Source organism: Zootoca vivipara, chromosome 17 (genome assembly GCF_963506605.1).
Source record: "Zootoca vivipara chromosome 17, rZooViv1.1, whole genome shotgun sequence".
Lineage (NCBI taxonomy): Eukaryota > Metazoa > Chordata > Lepidosauria > Squamata > Lacertidae > Zootoca > Zootoca vivipara.
In genome coordinates this window covers 26,065,263-26,083,330 of record NC_083292.1, presented here as the reverse complement: position 1 = coordinate 26,083,330, position 18,068 = coordinate 26,065,263, and the positions used below count along the sequence as shown (strand labels likewise).

Below are 18,068 nucleotides of genomic sequence, written 5' to 3'. Positions count from 1 at the left end.
TTATTCCCAACCCTGCACAGGCCTGTTTGGGATATAAGCAAACAGGAACCATTAACTGGACTGGTTGAGATGTATGTTTGTGGCAGTTTCTCTCCCTCCACTTTCCTTCACTGGGTAAATTTTGAGGCTATTCAGAGGTAGCACCAAACCACGGTTTGCCGTTTCAAGGAGGAGATTCCCACTCTCTCCCTTTCCTTCCTCCGTGAACAAGGATAACAGGTCTCCAATCATGCCCTTGTGGGAACGGATTCGTTTGGCCAAACAATGGGTTGAGCAAACCAGGCTTACAAGCTGCCTTGAAGCCCCCCTGCAACACAAAATCAAACCACTTTCCAGCCTCAGCCCAAGGCTCACACCCGATCACAGTCACAACCACACTGGTTTGGAGTTGGCCTCGCGCCCCTGAGACACCCGCTGCCCGCTTGTGACTGTTACTCGATACTCAAAGCGCAAAACATATTTAAACACAGAAGACAGGGTTCAAACGGAAGGGCAATGTTTATTTTCAATTCTGTTCCCAGCATACAAAATGACACAAGAACGTCGTAGCGGTATTTATAAAAGGCACATACGATAGAACTCTCAAGTTTGAAGGCCAACTCTCTAACACAGCATAAAAGCCACCACTAACACCGGCCCCAATCCACCCCACAGCTACACATGCAGGAACTCTCAGATTAATGGGCCACAGCTGCAATCCTGTACCTGGGAGTAACCCTGACTTAATGCAACAAGACTGATTTCCAGGTAGATGTGGTTAGGACTGGGTATTCTAATTCTGTTCTGGATCGCAGCTACAAGGCAATACAATTTCGCACTGTGTGGCGGTAGATTTATCGATATCCTCTGGCCCCTCGTTGACTCTTCCAGGAAGCATCCAGACACGATTATTAATTCTGCTCTCAAAACCAATTCTCTCCTTTTTGGAAGCCAATCTGAGGTAGAAGGGGCTCAAGGTCAGGAAGGGATTTCACAGGTACAATTCTGCCTTAAACCATCTCAGATTCTGGGATGCCACTGACATCCCAAAAGGCAATGTCCTACAGGTCAAACCTCGGCAGCTTGCAAAGGTCAAAAGGTAAGCCTAGGAGCCCCTAAACAAGTTTTTCAGGCTGCAATCCTAACCTCACTGAATTCAATAGGACTGGGTCGGTGGTATTCAATGAAGTTTTACAAGACAGCAATAGTCCCTTCACTGTTAATTCCACCCAAACGAGAGACACTGCGGTGGCTGTTTGCATTTGCTACTGAAATTGGGTCTCTTAATTTCAGTGTAAAAACTTCATTGCGTATGACCCTCGGAGTAGGCACGGTTAGGATTGCACTCAATGGTCAGGCCCCTAATGACCAGCTCTTCAGCTGAGTAGTGACCAAGGGTTTAAAGCATTGAAAACAAAATTCATAACAGCACACTTCATCTTTTCTTAAAAACAGCTTTTTTTAAAAAATCACACTTAATTACAAAGATTCATAAGGAACATTTACAACAACCTCAAGAGGAGGGAGAGGTTAGACTTTAATACATGGTGGAAGGCAACATGAGAGTGGAGATCAGACCAAGAAGGAAGACGTCTGTTTAAATTCACCCTGGAAAATGAGAGAGAGAGAAGAAACCTCTAAGTTAGATAGCATGAGAAAGCCAGCAGGGCAGCCTCCCCCCAGCTGGGGCTTTTGGGACTACAATTCTCATCAGTCCTCAGCCAGCTTGGGGGAGGCTGCTGTAGAGAGCCAGACCGCATAAATTCAGAATCCCAAAGTTCCAAGGTGCATAATTCTCACAGCTCTTAGCTGTACGCCTGCATCTGCTCCCGTCCTCGGGAGGGATCTTGCACCACCAGCATGCCACGATTGCGAACAATGGCCAGAAAAGGATGGCACAGTGTTTAATAAGAAACACTTTGCCCTGATATTGCACTTTCCAAGCGTTCAAAACTTGTCACACACATTGGCTTCTTGTAATTCTTACAACAAACCCTGTTAAGGTGGGCTTGCTGTCACAGGTGTGTGTGACTGTGTGCTGAAGCTGGGGCACTGAATTACTATTATGTTTTTAGATATGCTGCAAGCCACGCAAAGTGGCTGGGGAAACCCAGCCAGAAACAGCCACCGAACATCAGAACCTGTAGCTTGGACACAGCCAATGCTTTTTCTCCAGACCAGTGATTCCCAAAGTGGGCAGAACCACCCCTTGGGGAGGGGAGGTCTAACAAGCAAGGGGGCGTTGCAGGTGGGCCCCTCCAACCACACAGATCACTTATTTAACAAATGACCAGGCTAGAGCCTAGAGCAAAACACCTCCCTTGCTTCATATTTAAAGTTTTACCCCCTCTCATCACTTTCAAAGCTATTTCCTTTGGTCACGTTTGTAGTTATGATGCTGAGTTGTCACAAGATAGCCAATGATTAGTAACAGCTATTTATTTTCTTATAAATTAGTTATTGTACATCTGTGGTCGGTGAGGGTTTATGCATGCTTGGTAGTTTTAAATAAATAAATATTCTTTGCTATAAGCTTCATTCACCCCTTATGTTTTGGTTAGTAAGAATGTGTCAAGATATTTTTCATGCAATATTCTTTGCTGTGATCTATCTATCTAGCTATCTAATCTATAAGGTTAGATCAGGTCATATATTTATTTTAGCATGTATTTATTTTTCAAATAAGCATGCAATCAGTTTGTTACTGTTTTGAACTTCAATTCTGAAAAAATCATTTTACTGGGTTGGGTAGGGGGGCACTGGGGGTGGGTTTATGGCACAAAGGAGGCAGTGGCCCCCCAAAAATTTGGAAACCACTGGTCTGGGAAATCCCCCAAGTTGGTGTGTGCTGTCTGAGAGAACCTACATAGGTACTCTTTAAACCAGGAGTTTACTAGTGGGCATTTCAGGATTCTAGGTGGGCGGTAGGGGGTTCTACGGCACAAGCTGAATCCTCCTTCCATTGAGCACTGGTGGGCGGTAAGGAAATTTTACCATCAAGAAAGATGCATTAGTGGGTGGTAGGTATAAAAAGGTTGACTAGCCCTGCTTTAAACAATATCACGTCCCACCTTTTGCTCTTCCAAATAAAGAAATAAATTCATGAGCATGTTTGCAAACCCACCAGAGACTTGAGTGGCCCCATCGTTCCTCCCAGTCGGAGGCTGCCAAAAACACCACTCATATATTACATCACTGCCACGCCTAACAAAACCAGCTTTTCTGGGGAAAGAACAGAGCAAGTTCCTGTTCTACTTACATCACTTCGGGTAGAAGGTTGGCTGTAAATGACCTTCTTATTGCTGGTGGTGCTAAAACAGGTGGAGAAATGAGAGATTAGAGGCAGGGACCTGGCAATAGAGGAAGATATCCCAGAAGCGGAGGCAGAAGGCGGAATGCTGAGGGTGCCATTCAGCTAAATCCCAGGCCATAGTCAACACCATACAATTCACAGATTGCAGAGTTGGAAGGGGCCACCAAGGGTCATCTAGTCCTGCCCTCTGCAATGCAGGAACCACAGCTCAAAAACCCCTGACAACCTCTGCTTAAAAACCTGTAGTGGAGAGTCCACCTTCTCAGGTAGTCTGTTCCATTGTCAAAAGGCCTTACCATCGGAAAGTTCTTCCTAATGTTTAGTTGGAATCTCCTTGTCATTTTAATCCATCAATTTGGGTCCCAACCTCTGAATCAGCAGAAAACAACCTTGCTCCATCTTCCATGTGACAGCCCTTCAAATATTTGAAGATGGCTATCCTATCACTTCTTAAGTCTTCTCTCACCCAGGCTAAACATCCCAAACTCCCTCAACCATTCCTCATAAGGCTTGGTCTCCAGGCCTCTGACCATCCTGGTCACCTTCCTCTGCACATCTTCCAGCTTGTCAACACCCTTCTTAAACTGTGGTGCCCCAAACTGGACATAAGAATCCAGGTGGGGGTCTAAACAAGGCAGAACAAAGTGGCACTTTGGCTTTTCTTGAGGTGGACATTCTACTTCTGTTGATGCAGCCTAGAATCGCATTAGCTTTTTTTGCTGCTGCATCACTCTGTTGGCGCTTAACACAAGTCAACAGAGTTCCCTGTGAAGCGAGATTGAGTGCTAAACCACTCTGGTAACTGTAGCTCTGTGAGGGGAATACGGGTGTCCTATCACCTCCCAGCACACTTAACAAACTACAGTTCCCAGGATTCTTTGGGTGAAGAAGCCATAACTGTTTTAAAGTGGCACCACAGCGCTTTAAATGCATGGCATGAATGTGGCCCTATTTAGAGCAGACGCACCTTAGCCATGCCGGTTAATTTCAGTGGGTCTACTCTGAGTAGGGCTAACACCAGATGCAACCCCTTTTGGCATATAAGCAATGTATACAAGTTCGTTAATAAATAACTCTGGGCACCTGACACCCAGAGGCTCCCACTGGGAGGCTGGCGCACCGTGGCTCCTTCCGCAAGCACCACTCCCACCACCCTCTTCGGTGGCTAGGAATGAGGCCAAGGGGAGCCCAGTGGCCCCCAAGCCTCAGCCAAGAGTTTTCGGGGCAGGAGGAATATATGGGGAGGGGATGAGAGAGGCAGGCAATGTGGGCTGGGAAGAAGGGTTCTGGTGGAGGAGACGCCACTGCCAACTGGTCAAGCTTCTACTCACTCTCTTCTTTCTGAAAAAGAGGGGGAAAACAAAACTTTAGCCAACAACGCAAACTTCAGTTTCCTCGATTCAGTTGGGCAAATCTTCTTCTTCTTACAATTACATTTGCACCATACATTCAAAGCACATTGACACCCCTTTAAACATTCATGGCTCCTTCCCCATAAGAGTTCTGGGAGCTGTAGTTTGCCAAGGTGCTGAAGAGTTCTGAAGAAACACCCATATTTCCCACTTCCCAGAACTACAATTTTCAGAGTGGTCTAACAGTCAACCCCTCTTCTCAGGGAAGTCTGGGAATTGTAGCTCTGGGAAGAGAATTGGGGGGGGGGGTCCTCCTCGCAACTCTCAGCACCCTTAGCAAACTATAGCCAAGCCGCATTCACACTCTACATTTAAAGCAGGACTGTATCATTTGAACAGTCATGGCTTCCCTCAGAGAATCCTGGGAAACGTACAATGTGCAGAGTTCCCAGTGTGGATGAAAAAATTGGGTTAGGATCTACTTGGACTTTGGGGGCGCTTGACTATCCCCAGTAAACTCTGTTCCTATTTCTTGAAAGGGGTTGGACACAGGAGAGAGGGAGAAGATGTGATGTTTTGAGCTTTTCAGAAAAGGAGAAGGAAGGAATGCAGTGGTATCTTCTGAAAGTACCTCAGATGTTCTACTGTCTAGACTGCAAAAAGTCATGTTCAGCTGATTTGCTGATCAACTTCCCTCTCGAATTGTTCCAAGCCTAAACTGACTGCTTGCGGTCATATTTGTGACACTTGCTTTGATGCTTTGTAACATGTCTCTAAAAAGCTATCCTCTCTGCTTGTATGCAGAGTTTCCTGTGAGGAGCTAGGCCGAGACCTTGTCCTCTGTGCAGCTCTCAAAGCTACCACTTTTTAATAAAGAAGATTCTCAACAGTACTTAATCTTAAAACTTTCACCTAAAGACTATTTCTTGGACTCCAAATCTGGGAATATGAAATAACTACTGTATTAATCCACTCTGGAAATTGTAGCCCTCTGAGGGGAATAAGGTACTCTTAAGAAACTTCCTTTCCCAGGATCCTTTGGGGGAAGCCATGACAGTTTAAAGTGATATTATACTGCTATAATAAACGTATGGCATGAATGTGGCCTGGCTATAGTTTGTTAAGGGTGCAGAGTTGCTAGGAGACCCCCCCCCCCCAATTCCCCAAAGAGCTGCACAAAGCGCTGCAATTGCCTAAGTGGAATAACAATATTCCTGGGAACAGTAGCACTGGGAGAAGGACAGGGGCCTCCTAACAACTCTTAGCACCCTTAATAAACTATAGCTCCCAAAATTCTTTGGGGGAAGCCATGACAGTTTCAAGTTCATCACATGTTTGGGCAATGTTTAAATGCAGCTTAGGTCAGCTTTTGCCAGCATGGTTCTTCCCAGAGGTTATTGGCTACAGCCCCCCTCAGCCACCAGCTTGCACTGCTGCCTCACAGGATTGTTTAAGAGCCTTACAAGCACCTCACCTATGTTATTTATGGCCACGATTCGACAACCATGTAAGGTAGTCCAATGTTATCCCCATATTGCAGCCTCCCGCCTATTTGGGGAAGTGCATGGGATATTAAACCAAACGCCAAGCCCAGAAAACCTTGCCAGGCCACATCGATGGAGAAAGCCACATATATAATCAGACTAAACATTGCCTGACGTGATCGGTTAAAGCGCATAGCCTGCTACTTACTGCTGAAGAAGCCCCGGGTGTAGGCGAACCAGACCCCAAAGATCACCAGGCCTAGGACGATGAGAAGCACCACCACAGCAGCAACGATGCCGCCCACGTTGACTTCACCTGCACACAAAAGGAAGGTGGTACTCAGCTCTTCCGTAATTCCAAAAAGGAGACTGTTACACTGCAAGACGCTACAGCAGTCTGGCAAAACGGCATAGAATCACAGAATTGTAGGGTTGGAAGGGACCCCGAGGGCGATTCTAGTGCGATGCAGGAGTCACAGCTAAAGAATCCCTGGCAGGCGGCCATCCAAACTCCTGCTTCAAAACCTCCAATGAAGGAGAGTCCGTCCGGAGGACACCTGTACACCTGTATACCCTGGACCGACTCTAATTCATTGGAGGTTTTCTCCTTCAACTTTGGCTGAAGTGGGGTAGCAAACCTAACACATAGGGAGATTTTGTTTCTTACTCATTTCTTTCTTTACAGCAGGGTTGTCTAATGATGGGTTTTTTTCCCGCCTGAGGCCTGTTGCCACCTTTGGCCAACTGCCTTGGGGGTGCCACCCCACACTTGTAATAACTTTCCTCTTTATCTGGTAATTCCCCATTCCTACTGGGCTTCTGTGGCCTTATCCTGTTTTTTCCAAAGACACATACTAGAATGTACTTGGAACGCCAATTACTGGATTAGCTTCAGGTATCTTGTCGTCATTCCTGCCCTGTCACCCAGATACTATTGTTTGTGATCTTACGTCCCCTATTCCAATCCCAACTCATCTTGGGAAATTCCTGACCTTTTTTCCCCAATAGTGGAAAGCACCTTCTAAATCCCCGTATCCTAATATCGACCAAGGCTGTATACAACGAGGGAGGGATGTTAAGCTCCCTCTGAGAGCACCAAATTTTCATATTCGGAAATTTTCATATTCATAAAAAGAATACTAGAACATAATGAAGTAATAACTGGCTATATACACACACACCGTATTTTTCGCTCCATAAGACGCACTTTTTCCCTCCCCAAAAGGAAGGGGAAAAGCCTGTGCATCCTATGGAGCGAATGCGAGAGCCAGAGTCTGTGCAGAGCCCAAGCCCGCACAAAAGCCAGAGCCTGCCCAGAGCCCGTGCAAAAGCCAGAGCCCACGCTAGAGCTGCACCTAGGACAACAATTCAAGAAAGCAAAATATTTTTTTTCTTGTTTTCCTCCTCTAAAAAACTAGGTGCGTCCTATGGTCAGGTACGTCCTATGGAGCGAAAAATACAGTGCCTTGGGACACAGTATATGCATGGTTAAGCTTACACAGATGGTAAGAAAAACAGAGGGGAGACAACAAGTATTGAGAAATGGGAGTCTTTTTATAATGTACTGGAGGAATAAGGTACAGGATAATGTACACATTTGCAACCATGTGATATTAATTTATTTTGTTTGATTTTGGAAATGTACTCCCATTACGTTTAGTTCTAGATATTCCTTTCCATTTTTATTTTAATTGTCAACTGTTATAGTACCATGAATGTTGCTTGTGTGTACCAACTGTTATAGTACCATGTTGTTGCTTTTGTGTGTGTGTGTGTGTACACACACACACACACACACACACACACACACACAAAAACGAACGAATACAATGTAAGTGAAAAGTGGGCAACTGCAACAGATAATACACTAGTCAAATCTAAAATTGCAATTAACTCTTTCACATCATTCCTGGGATACACATATATTTAGGCACAAAAGAGAGAGCTAACATTATTAAGTAAACTGTTTCCAGTGCCTTCATCCTCCGAAACCCTTAAAACCTAAATAAAATATAAGGGAAGCTCTGGCATATTATATACTTATGCGTTTTTCGTAAATATCTGTAAAGGCTTAGGTTGCAAAGATCTGCTCTCAGGCGTTCGTTCCCTCCACAGTCAAACAACAGAGCCGGCCGTCAAGGCAACCCACCACCAGTTGGGCCTACTTACTGGTCTCCATGCGCACTGTGTCAGACTTCTGGGGGACCCCGACTTTGTTGTCCGCCTGGCAGTAGTAGTCCCCAGCGTCATAGGCCATCGCGGGCTCAAAAGCCTGAAAGAGAGGGAGAAAGAGAGGGGTCTCAGCAGCACGCAATTCCCAGGGGTCAGGAGACCTCTCTTGTCTACTCGAAAGCCAGCAGTAATGGGGAAGGAGGCGCAAGGAATCTGCAATTTCAGCCCATGCCAGCCTGCTGTGTGCTCACCTTCAAACCATAGTTTGATTTAAAACAGCATGCAAGCAGCACAATAGTTACTTCTTGCCTTTTTTATACTTAGTATGGGGGCATTATCTTCGCCCCCTCCAACCCCACTTTTGTGTTCTCCCAAAGAAACCCAGGCCCCTTTAAAACGTCTTGGCTTCCCCCTCCCAAAAAGGATCCTTGGAACTGTAGTTTGTTAAGGGTGCTGAGACTTGTTAGGAGATCCTCTATTCCCCTCGCCGAGCTACAATTCCCAGCGTGGTTTAACAGCCGACTGCTCTTCCTAGGCAACTCTGGAAAGTTGGTAGTTCTGTGACGGGAATAGGAGGGCCTCCAAAAAAACTCTCGGCACCCTTGAAAATAACATTCTTTGGGGGAAGCCATGACTATCTAAAGTGGCATCATGGCGCCTTAAGTAAGGCAGCGTGGCGTAGTGGTTAGAGTGTCGGACTAGGACCTGGGAGACCAGGGTTCAAATCCTCACTCGGCCATGAAGCTCCCTGGGTGATCTTGAGGGCCAGTCAGTGCCTCACAGTCTCACAGGGTTGTTGTGGGGAGCTAAATGAGGTGTGGGGAAGAACCACAAAAGCCACCTTGGGAGAAAAAGGTGGGACATAAAGGCAAAATAAAATAAAGACTAGTGTGTGTGTGGCATTAAGGTAGCATAACTGAGAGTAGAAGACTTACTATTCCTCACAACCGGCCTCCCTTCTCAACAAGCCTCATACCCAAGGACACCTTATTTTTCAACACACAAGGCTGCCAAACTTTCCAACAGCCCCCACTTGCCCACTCCCAACCAAAGGCCTTCAAAAGCTTGCCAGAGCAGAATTACACTGTGTAACCATCTTAGTATGAATAATGTAGTAAGCGCTTTGAGGTATTTTCTACAGTTAAGCAGTGTTTGTTAAGGAATAAATAAACCTAAAATAAAAAATGAGTCCAGAACGCAACGGGTTCCCGCCCCTTCTTCCTCTCTCCCCACCCCCAACTCCAAAGTCAGCACCACCACCCTGCAAAATAAAAAATTAAAAAATGGCAGAATTCACAAAGCTTAGAGCCTGTTTTTAAGACCCTACCAGAAGCCCAGTCTTGGGATCCATCGTGTAGGATGAATTCCTGAACAGGGAGTTGGTTTTGGGGTCTTCGGGCATCGGGATGTTGTCTTTGAACCAGGTGAAGGTGGGAGGCGGGGAGCCGTCTGTCTCCACGCAGGTGAGAACCGCTTTGCTGCCAATGGTGACCACAGAGGGCACTTGGGCCTTGGGCTTCGAGGGCGGGACTGCAAAGCCAAGAGACGTCCGTTAGAGAAACGAAGGTGTTGTTGTTGCAGGAACGCTGTTAGTTTGTGAAAGGCGAGCAGCTGTGCAGGACAACTTGAAAAACATGCACTCCACCGGTCCTAAATTCCTTTGCTCTAAACCAGAGGTTCCCAGACTACTTGAAAATTGCTGAGGGTCTTTGTGGATCACTTAAATGACTTTTAATGGGAAATGATATCTAATTAATTGAATAAAATGTTTAAAATAACTTTTACCCCCCCCAAAAAAACCACAAGGAGCTTTTCTGTTAGGAATTCTGGGTGCCAAAATTCCAAGGGAACAGAAAATACTGTTTATGTATGCAACGGCAGCTGCTCGGATGCTGCTAGCCCAGAGATAGAAGGAAGACAAAGTCCCCACCAGAGAAGAATGGCAGATCAAGTTGCTGGACTATGCTGAAATGGCAAAAATGATCGGGAAAATCAGAAATCAGGAAGACCAACATTTTAATAAGGAATGGGGGAGATTTAAAATTTACCTTGGAGACCACTGCAAACAATTAAAATCGTTAGTGGGATTGCAATAACACTTGTAAGGTAACAAGAACTATGGATACAATGCAGATACAAATTGTTTGGATTATCATATAAGATGCAGTTTAACAATGGGACCCAAAGAGGGGGAGGAAGACAGTGGGAATCTTGTACTTAGCAGATCCAGCAGAACTAGGAAACAGCTCTCACCTTTGTCCCTAGCCCGCCAGAGATCATCGACCAGTGCGACCAAGGCAGTTTCAGTCCTTCAAAGTGTTGGTGCTGACCTTTAAAGCACTAAATGGCCTCGGTCCAGTATACCTGAAGGAGCGTCTCCACCTCCATCGTTCTGCCTGGACACTGAGGTCCAGCGCCGAGGGCCTTCTGGCGGTTCCCTCGCTGCGAGAAGCCAAGTAACAGGGAACCAAGCAGAGGGCCTTCTCGGTAGTGGCACCCGCTCTGTGGAACGCCCTCCCACCAGATGTCAAAGAGAAAAACAACTACCAGACTTTTAGAGAACATCTGAAGGCAGCCCTGTTTAGGGAAGCTTTTAATGTTTAATAAATTATTGTATTTTAATATTTCTGTTGGAAGCTGCCCAGAGTAGCTGGGGAAACCCAGCCAGATGGGCGGGGTATAAATAATAAATTATTATTATTACTTATGGAAGGTGTTGTGGTATGACTGTAAATTGTAATATGTAAAATCAAATAAACAAATCTGGGGGGAAATTCTGCTTGTTGTTGCAATTGCATTGCCCAGCACTAGACCCTGGATCATTGTTTTTCATTGTATTTTTACAGACACACCACGGACCAGGGGAAGGGCCACAGCTCAGTGGTAGAGCATTTGCCCCCAAGAAGCTCCTAAGTTCAATCCCCAGCACCTACTGGAATGGCTGGGAGAGACTCCTGGCTGAAACCCCAGAGAGTCGCTGCCAGTCAGTGTAGACAATACTGAGTTGGATGGAGCAACAGTATAAGGCAGCTTCCTATGTACCACCTGAACAAAGCTTGTGCACCACTGTATGGGAAGCCTAACTCTGAAGGGGAAAAAACACCCACTCTTTCATCAGTATGCGGATGACACCCAGCTCTACCTCTCTTTTAAATCAGAACCAGTGAGGGCGGTGAATGTCCTGTGTGAGTGCCTGCAGGCGGTTGGAGGATGGATGGCGGCTAACAGATTGAGGTTGAATCCTGACGAGACTGAAATACTGTTTCTGGGGGACAGGGGGCAGGTGGGTGTGGGGGGCTCCCTGGTCCTGAATGGGATAACTGTGCCCCTGAGGGACCAGGTGCGCAGCCTGGGAGTCATTTTGGACTCACAGCTGTCCATGGAGGCGCAGGTTAATTCTGTGTCCAGGGCGGCTGTCTACCAGCTCCATCTGGTACGCAAGCTGAGACCCTACCTGCCCGCAGACTGTCTCACCAGAGTAGTGCATGCTCTGGTTATCTCCCGCTTGGACTACTGCAATGCGCTCTAAGTGGGGCTACCTTTGAAGGTGACCTGGAAACTGCAATTAATCCAGAATGCGGCAGCCAGACTGGTGACTGGGAGCGGCCGCTGGGACCACATAACACCGGTCCTGAGAGATCTACATTGGCTCCCAGTACATTTCCAAGCACAATTCAAAGTGTTGGTGCTGACCTTTAAAGCCCTAAATGGCTCGGTCCTGTATACCTGAAGGAGTGTCTCCACCCCCATTGTTCAGCCCGGACACTGAGATCCAGCGCTGAGGGCCTTCTTGTGGTTCCCTCACTGCGAGAAGCAAAGCTACAGGGAACCAGGCAGAAGGCCTTCTCGGTAGTATCACCCACCCTCTGGAATGCCCTCCCACCAGAGGTCAGAGAGATAAACAACTATCTGACATTTAGAAAATACCTAAAGGCAGCCCTGTTTAGGGAAGTTTTTAATCTGTGATATTTTAATGTATTTTAATGTGTGTTGGAAGCTGCCCAGAGTGGCGGGGGGGTGGGGGGAGATGGGCGGGGTATAAATATTACTATTACTTTGCGGAAACATCCAGCCTTTGTGGAAACATCCCATCAAAATACAGGTGAAACTCAGAAAATTAGAATATCGTCGAAAAGTGCCTTTATTTCAGTAATGCAACTTATTATTTTTTATTTTAATTTTAATTTTTACAGATGCTTTCTTTTGGAAATTCCACAGTAATAAAACAAATAGTTACAATAATACAAAAAAAACCATCGCTATTACATTTCATTAATTACATTCCATTTATAATTGACCCGCCTAACAACTAATAATTACAATTACAACAAATAAAGGCTTGACATATCTTGCTTTGCATGTCATGCATCCATCTCACATATTGGTTTCACCTTTTAAGTTGCGTTACTGAAATAAATGCGCTTTTCCACGATATTCTAATTTTCCGAGTTTCAGCTGTATTGTTAGGGCAAAAGCTAGCCTTCTTGTTATTCTCCGTGTTCTCTAGTTAGATCTGGGTGAGGAATACACAGAAAGAGACCTCCTCAATATTGCACCAACAATATTGCAGTCATTGTTGCCATCTTCTAACTAAGGTCAGTTTCGCACCATAAATTAAAAGCAGAGTTATACCGCTTTGGACAGTCATGGCTTCCCCCAAAGAATTCTGGGAGGTGTAGTTTCTTAAGGGCGCCGAGAGTTGTTAGGATGCCCCACTATTCCGCTTGCAGAGCTCCAGTTTCCCAGAGTTCCCAGGGAAGAGCAACTGACCGACGTTATCTTGGTAGGAATGCTCTTCCTCAGAACAGGGGCAGCCCTGCTCCGTGGAGTGGGATTCTGAGATCTTAGGAACTTGCAGGAGAGATTCTCCTTCAGACCACAGCGATCTTCCTGGGAGTATTAAGGGGCAAGGTGGTTTCTCAAGTAAGCTGGTCCTGAGCTGCATATGGCCTTTTACTGTGTATTAGTACATATAGCTTGGCCTGGTAGCAAATGGACAACCCGTGCAAATCCTGCAAGCAAGCTGTTCTATACTGTTGGTTGTTTTCCCCCCAACAAGCTGCCACATTCTGTGCCCACTTCAGCCTCTGAATCAACCCCAAGGGCCGCCCCACACTGAGAGTATTGCAGTAATCCAGTTGCGAGGCTACCAATTGCTGTGGTTGAGGTATTAAAATAATTAATTCCTCATTAACTGGCTGCTTGACACAAGAGCACTGAGAGACCTTTGGACCAAGCTGGTTGGGCCGTTGAGCTTCTGGAGGCCAGTGGCCAGGGCCATGCGGGGATTCTGGACATAAAATGACATTTCGTACCTTGAACAACGAGCCGCACAGAGGAATGCCGATAGTCCTCCGGAGTGACGACCACCTCGCAGATGTACAGGCCGTTGTCTTTCCGAGTCACCGATTTGAAAAAGAGTTCATTGGGATAGTACAGGACACGGTCCTTGTAAGGGTCTGTGGGGGGAAAGAAGGCCCATGAGAAAACACCCAGGAATAAGCTCTTCCAGGGAATACTTGAGCACAAGTGGTGATATTTTTACCTCAGCGCTGGTGGAATCGTCAGACTGCAGGGCCTAATTCTGCCTAGTAGCGGCCCTGAATAAGGCTGTTTTCTCCAAACTAGGGCCCATTCACCTAACAACTTAACACGGGAGGACTCCCAGAAGTGAATTTAGCCCATATTGGTTTTTTAAAATGGGTCTAGTAGACCCAATCTCATCATTCTATGATGCATCATGTATGTATATAACATTTCCCTAATTTTTATCCCCCATAACTCAATAATATTATTAATAACAATATCTCGCCCATCTGGCTGGGTTTCCCCAGCCACTCGGGGTGGCTTACAATACATATAAACTGGATTAGTTCTTTCTCTCCTTGATGTCTGATGGGAAGGTATTCCACAGGGGAAAGAGGAATTTTTTTATTCGCTTTGTTTTTGACATGTGAGATAAGCCAGTACAGCAATTTTAATCATAATCTGAGATGTGGTAGTTAATTTTTTAAAGAAAAAATTGTAGCAATCTGTTGTGGAACAACCCCATTGAAGTAGGTAGCAGCTGTTACCCAGACCTTATTGCTGGTTACAAAGGGGGGCCCATAACAGATCAAGCTTCAGGGCCACAAAATGTAGGCCCACCACTGCCCACACCCAATGCTAGGTGTGGGGCAGATAGACATTGCTGTGAAGGAATCATTGGGAGACTTAAAATTGGCACCTGATTGTTCCTTGGCACGAGGGGTGTCTATCTGATGACAACAAAGTCATTAAGGCCCCTTTCCATGTGCTACCAGCACAGGGAGGGTGGCAACACAAGGATGTGCCTTTTCCGTGGTGGCTCCCTACTTGTGGAATGGCTCACCTGCCTTTTATTTGTGCATGGATGAGTTTTGATTTTACTGATTGCCTTTACTGTAATTGGCTACTAATTTTTTTTGTGTCTAAGTCACTTCGAGTCATTTCTATGAGTAAAGTGAAATAATAACAATAACAATAATAATAATAAAAGGTAAAGGGACCCCTTACCATTTGGTCCAGTCGTGACCGCGTTACTCTGGGGTTGCGCGCTCATCTCGCATTATTGGCCGAGGGAGCCGGCATATAGCTTCCAGGTCATGTGGCCAGCATGATAAAGCCGCTTCTGGCGAACCAGAGCAGCGCACGGAAACGCTGTTTACCTTCCCGCTTGGAGCGGTACCTATTTATCTACTTGCACTTTGACGTGCTTTCGAACTGCTACGGTAGGTTGGCAGGAGCAGGGACCAAGCAACGGGAGTTCACCCCGTTGGGGGGATTCGAACCACCGACCTTCTGATCAGCAAGTACTAGGCTCTGTGGTTTAACCCACAGCGCCACCTGCGTCCCTTAATAATAATAGTATCTGGCATCAAATACAAGCTCTGCTGAAATCTGAGCAGTGTAGGAAGATCTTGAAAGGTCTTGGGAAAGCTAGCCAAGAAGGCCAAATCCAGCTCTGGAAGGAAGACTGTTAGGTAGCTGGTATGCCAACAGCATCCCTACTCTGCCTTAGAGGCTCAGTTTCAGGTACTACAAACACTGGAAGCGAGGAGACAGCAGGACAGACGACCCAGCAAGGCAGATAGATGTTCAACAGGGAAGAGGGACAACATCCACCCCTCCTTGAATCAGGGAACCTGGATGTACACCTCTCCTGACCCAACTGGTTTCTCCCTATGGCCTAAGACTCATCCAGGTAGGACGCATATGGCAGAGAATAAGAATAAAGGGTTCCAGCTTCAGCAGAAGTTATCTTCTAGGACCCCAAAAGCCCCCTTTTAGAATTAACTCATCCTCCGAAACAAGAACGTGCACACAGTTAAACTACCCACCTGTGAAGTGACCGTCAAAATAGAACAGTGTTGTGGAGCCATCCCCCTGGAATTTCCACTCCACACGCCTTGCGGAGCCCTGGTATGCCTTGCAAGGCAGTCGTGCTTCTAAAGAAATGTTAAAAGGGAAGAAGAACACGGGTAAGAGGGAGAAGAGCATCACATTGGGACACATGTATTACCCGGAGAGTCTGGCACAAGTTCCTAGAGAAGAAGCAACATCATCCAAGCTCCAGGAAGTTGCCCGAGACCTGGGTTGTGGGCACCGAAACAGAATGTCCTTTAAACAGGCCCAGGGCTACTGCACAAAAGCCCCAGGAAACAACTGGCTACAATTTTGGCAAAAAAAAATGTTTTCTCATGTACTGCAAAGGTTAGAAGAATGTTTTTTTCCAAAAATACACTCTCTTTCCCCCTCAAGGACATTCTTTAGAGTACTGTATTCTATTTACAGGGCACTTTTGAGATGAAGATTCACTAAATCAATGGCTTCGTATCTGTGGCTCCAGGTAAGTAGATGAGGATAACTATTAGGGACAAGTTGTCATTTGACAGATGAAAAATTTTGTTAAATCTGAATCCAGCATGTAAAAGAAATGTGTTTTGTAAAAGCATGTGTTTTGTATCACCACATGCATTAATACTTTACTGGAAGGCTCATCTGAATTAGATTTACACTTTTCTCTTCTTTATCTGTACTTTTTGAAACACAAGGGAGATAGATACCCAAGTGAAATCTGCATACGTAAAACCATACAGTAAAAACATGGCTAAAAATAGACATCAATTAGCCATTGTGGAAAGATAGCAGTTGGCATGGAATTGGCCTGGTAGGCAGCGCTAATGTTGATTGGCTCCCCTAATTAGGCACATACCTAATTACTGATGCTCATTTTATTATCTTTACCTTAAGGGTATGTTATCCTTTTCTAAACCACACCCCCCCCAACACGTATATACCATCCTGTCAAAGTATCAGTACTGTATGCCTTTCTTAAATAATGAAAAACACACACATCAGGGGGAAGTCAAACTGCTTTTGCCAGTTTTTTTGCTGCAACACTTCAGGATTTTAGAAGCAGCTGGTAAAGCATTGAATGGTGAGGGGGAGGGGGACAATGAATGAAGATAAGTGTTAATTACACGCTTCAAGAACAAATGAGCACACATGGTTTTACAAAGGGGCGGGGGGTGCCATTAAGTCCAGGCTCTAAAATTATCCAGCTGACAAAATAAATTGGAGGAGGTGTGGGAGAAAGAGATGGAAAAGAGGAACACACAACATTTTTAAGCATTAGGAATTGGGAAGAAGGGGCCGCAGCTCAGGGGCAGAACATCTGTCTTGCATGCAGAAGGTCCCGGGGTTCAATCCCCATGTAAGGCTGTGAATGTCCTATTGCCGCAAACTATTGGAGAGCCTCTGCTGCCCATGAGCTAGATCAGGCATGTCCAACAGGTAGATCGTGATGTACCGGTAGATCACTGGTAGACCATTGGCTTCCCCCCAAAGAAGCTGAACAAGTGTGGCTCCCCTAAAAAAAGCTCAACATTTTACCTCCTCCCTGAAAAAGCTCAACAACTTTGACCCGAAACCCCCCCCCCCCATGGGCCTTCTTCCTTCCTAAAAAAAGGTCAACAACTTTGACCTGATCACTGAGTAGATCGCAGTTTCTTGGGTGTTGGCCATCCCTGAGCTAGATGGACCAAGGGTTTGACTCAATACAAGGAAAGGTGGGCTGGGTGCTTCCCCTGCATGACTCAGTATAAAGCAGTTTTCTGTGGGGAGCGGGAAAAGGATTGTGGGCAAGGAAATCCTGCTGTGGGGTCGTTCCAGAGGAATGGAAGCAAACGGGTGTGTTGTTGTGGAAGCGCTGATCTGAGTTGTGAAGATGCACCTTGCCATATTTGAATGTTGGGGGAACAGGGGGAGGGGGGCACCTTGCCCCACCCTGGGCCTTGCAACACAGCCGACTGAAGCCGCCTCCTTCGACCAGGACGACTGAAAAGCCCTTGCAGAGGGGGAGAAGAGCTGAAGGCAGGACCTGGGAATTGAGCAGTTCAGCAGAACTTTTGCAAGTGAGGCAGGACCAGGGTGGCATCTGGTCTCCGCTTCAGGCAGAAAAATGTCTTGGGCTGGCACCTGACCCAAGCCTAGCAACCATCACATGTTTCGGATTCCAACCCCTCGGCCTACACAGCCATTTTGTAGCAAACTCCCATCAGCCCTAGCTGGCAGCCATAAGCCCAGCTGGCATGATGCCGGGGCTGATGGGAGTTGTAGTCCAACACATCTGGAGGGGGAAAGCGGCTGCGGGGTCCGACCATAAGAGCACAGAAACCCTTCGTTGCAAGAGAAAACAGTCATTGTTTTCGGGACTTACCGCTGTTCTCGGGAACTTGAACAAGCGTC

At 46.3% G+C, this 18,068-nt stretch overlaps 1 protein-coding gene across 2 annotated transcripts in view; it reads right to left on the bottom strand.

The window, feature by feature from the left end:
- Nucleotides 1–479: 479 nt before the first annotated feature.
- F11R (F11 receptor) overlaps nucleotides 480–18,068 on the bottom strand; it is a 32,984-nt gene continuing 15,395 nt past the window's right edge. Inside the window, exons 2-9 of one of the 2 annotated variants that reach the window (XR_009556944.1) lie at nucleotides 18,040–18,068; nucleotides 15,659–15,766; nucleotides 13,616–13,759; nucleotides 9,628–9,830; nucleotides 8,298–8,400; nucleotides 6,337–6,444; nucleotides 3,239–4,633; nucleotides 480–1,587 (exon numbers count right to left, since the gene is read on the bottom strand). The exon at nucleotides 18,040–18,068 is cut by the window's right edge and continues 31 nt beyond it. Coding sequence is in view for 1 of the 2 variants with exons in the window: in XM_060269935.1 (XP_060125918.1) it covers nucleotides 1,552–1,587; nucleotides 3,239–3,290; nucleotides 6,333–6,444; nucleotides 8,298–8,400; nucleotides 9,628–9,830; nucleotides 13,616–13,759; nucleotides 15,659–15,766; nucleotides 18,040–18,068 (787 nt within the window). In the remaining variant the exon portion in view is untranslated. Of the gene's footprint in view, nucleotides 1,588–3,238; nucleotides 4,634–6,332; nucleotides 6,445–8,297; nucleotides 8,401–9,627; nucleotides 9,831–13,615; nucleotides 13,760–15,658; nucleotides 15,767–18,039 lie in introns of both variants that reach the window. The other variant, XM_060269935.1, reaches the window with a different exon arrangement.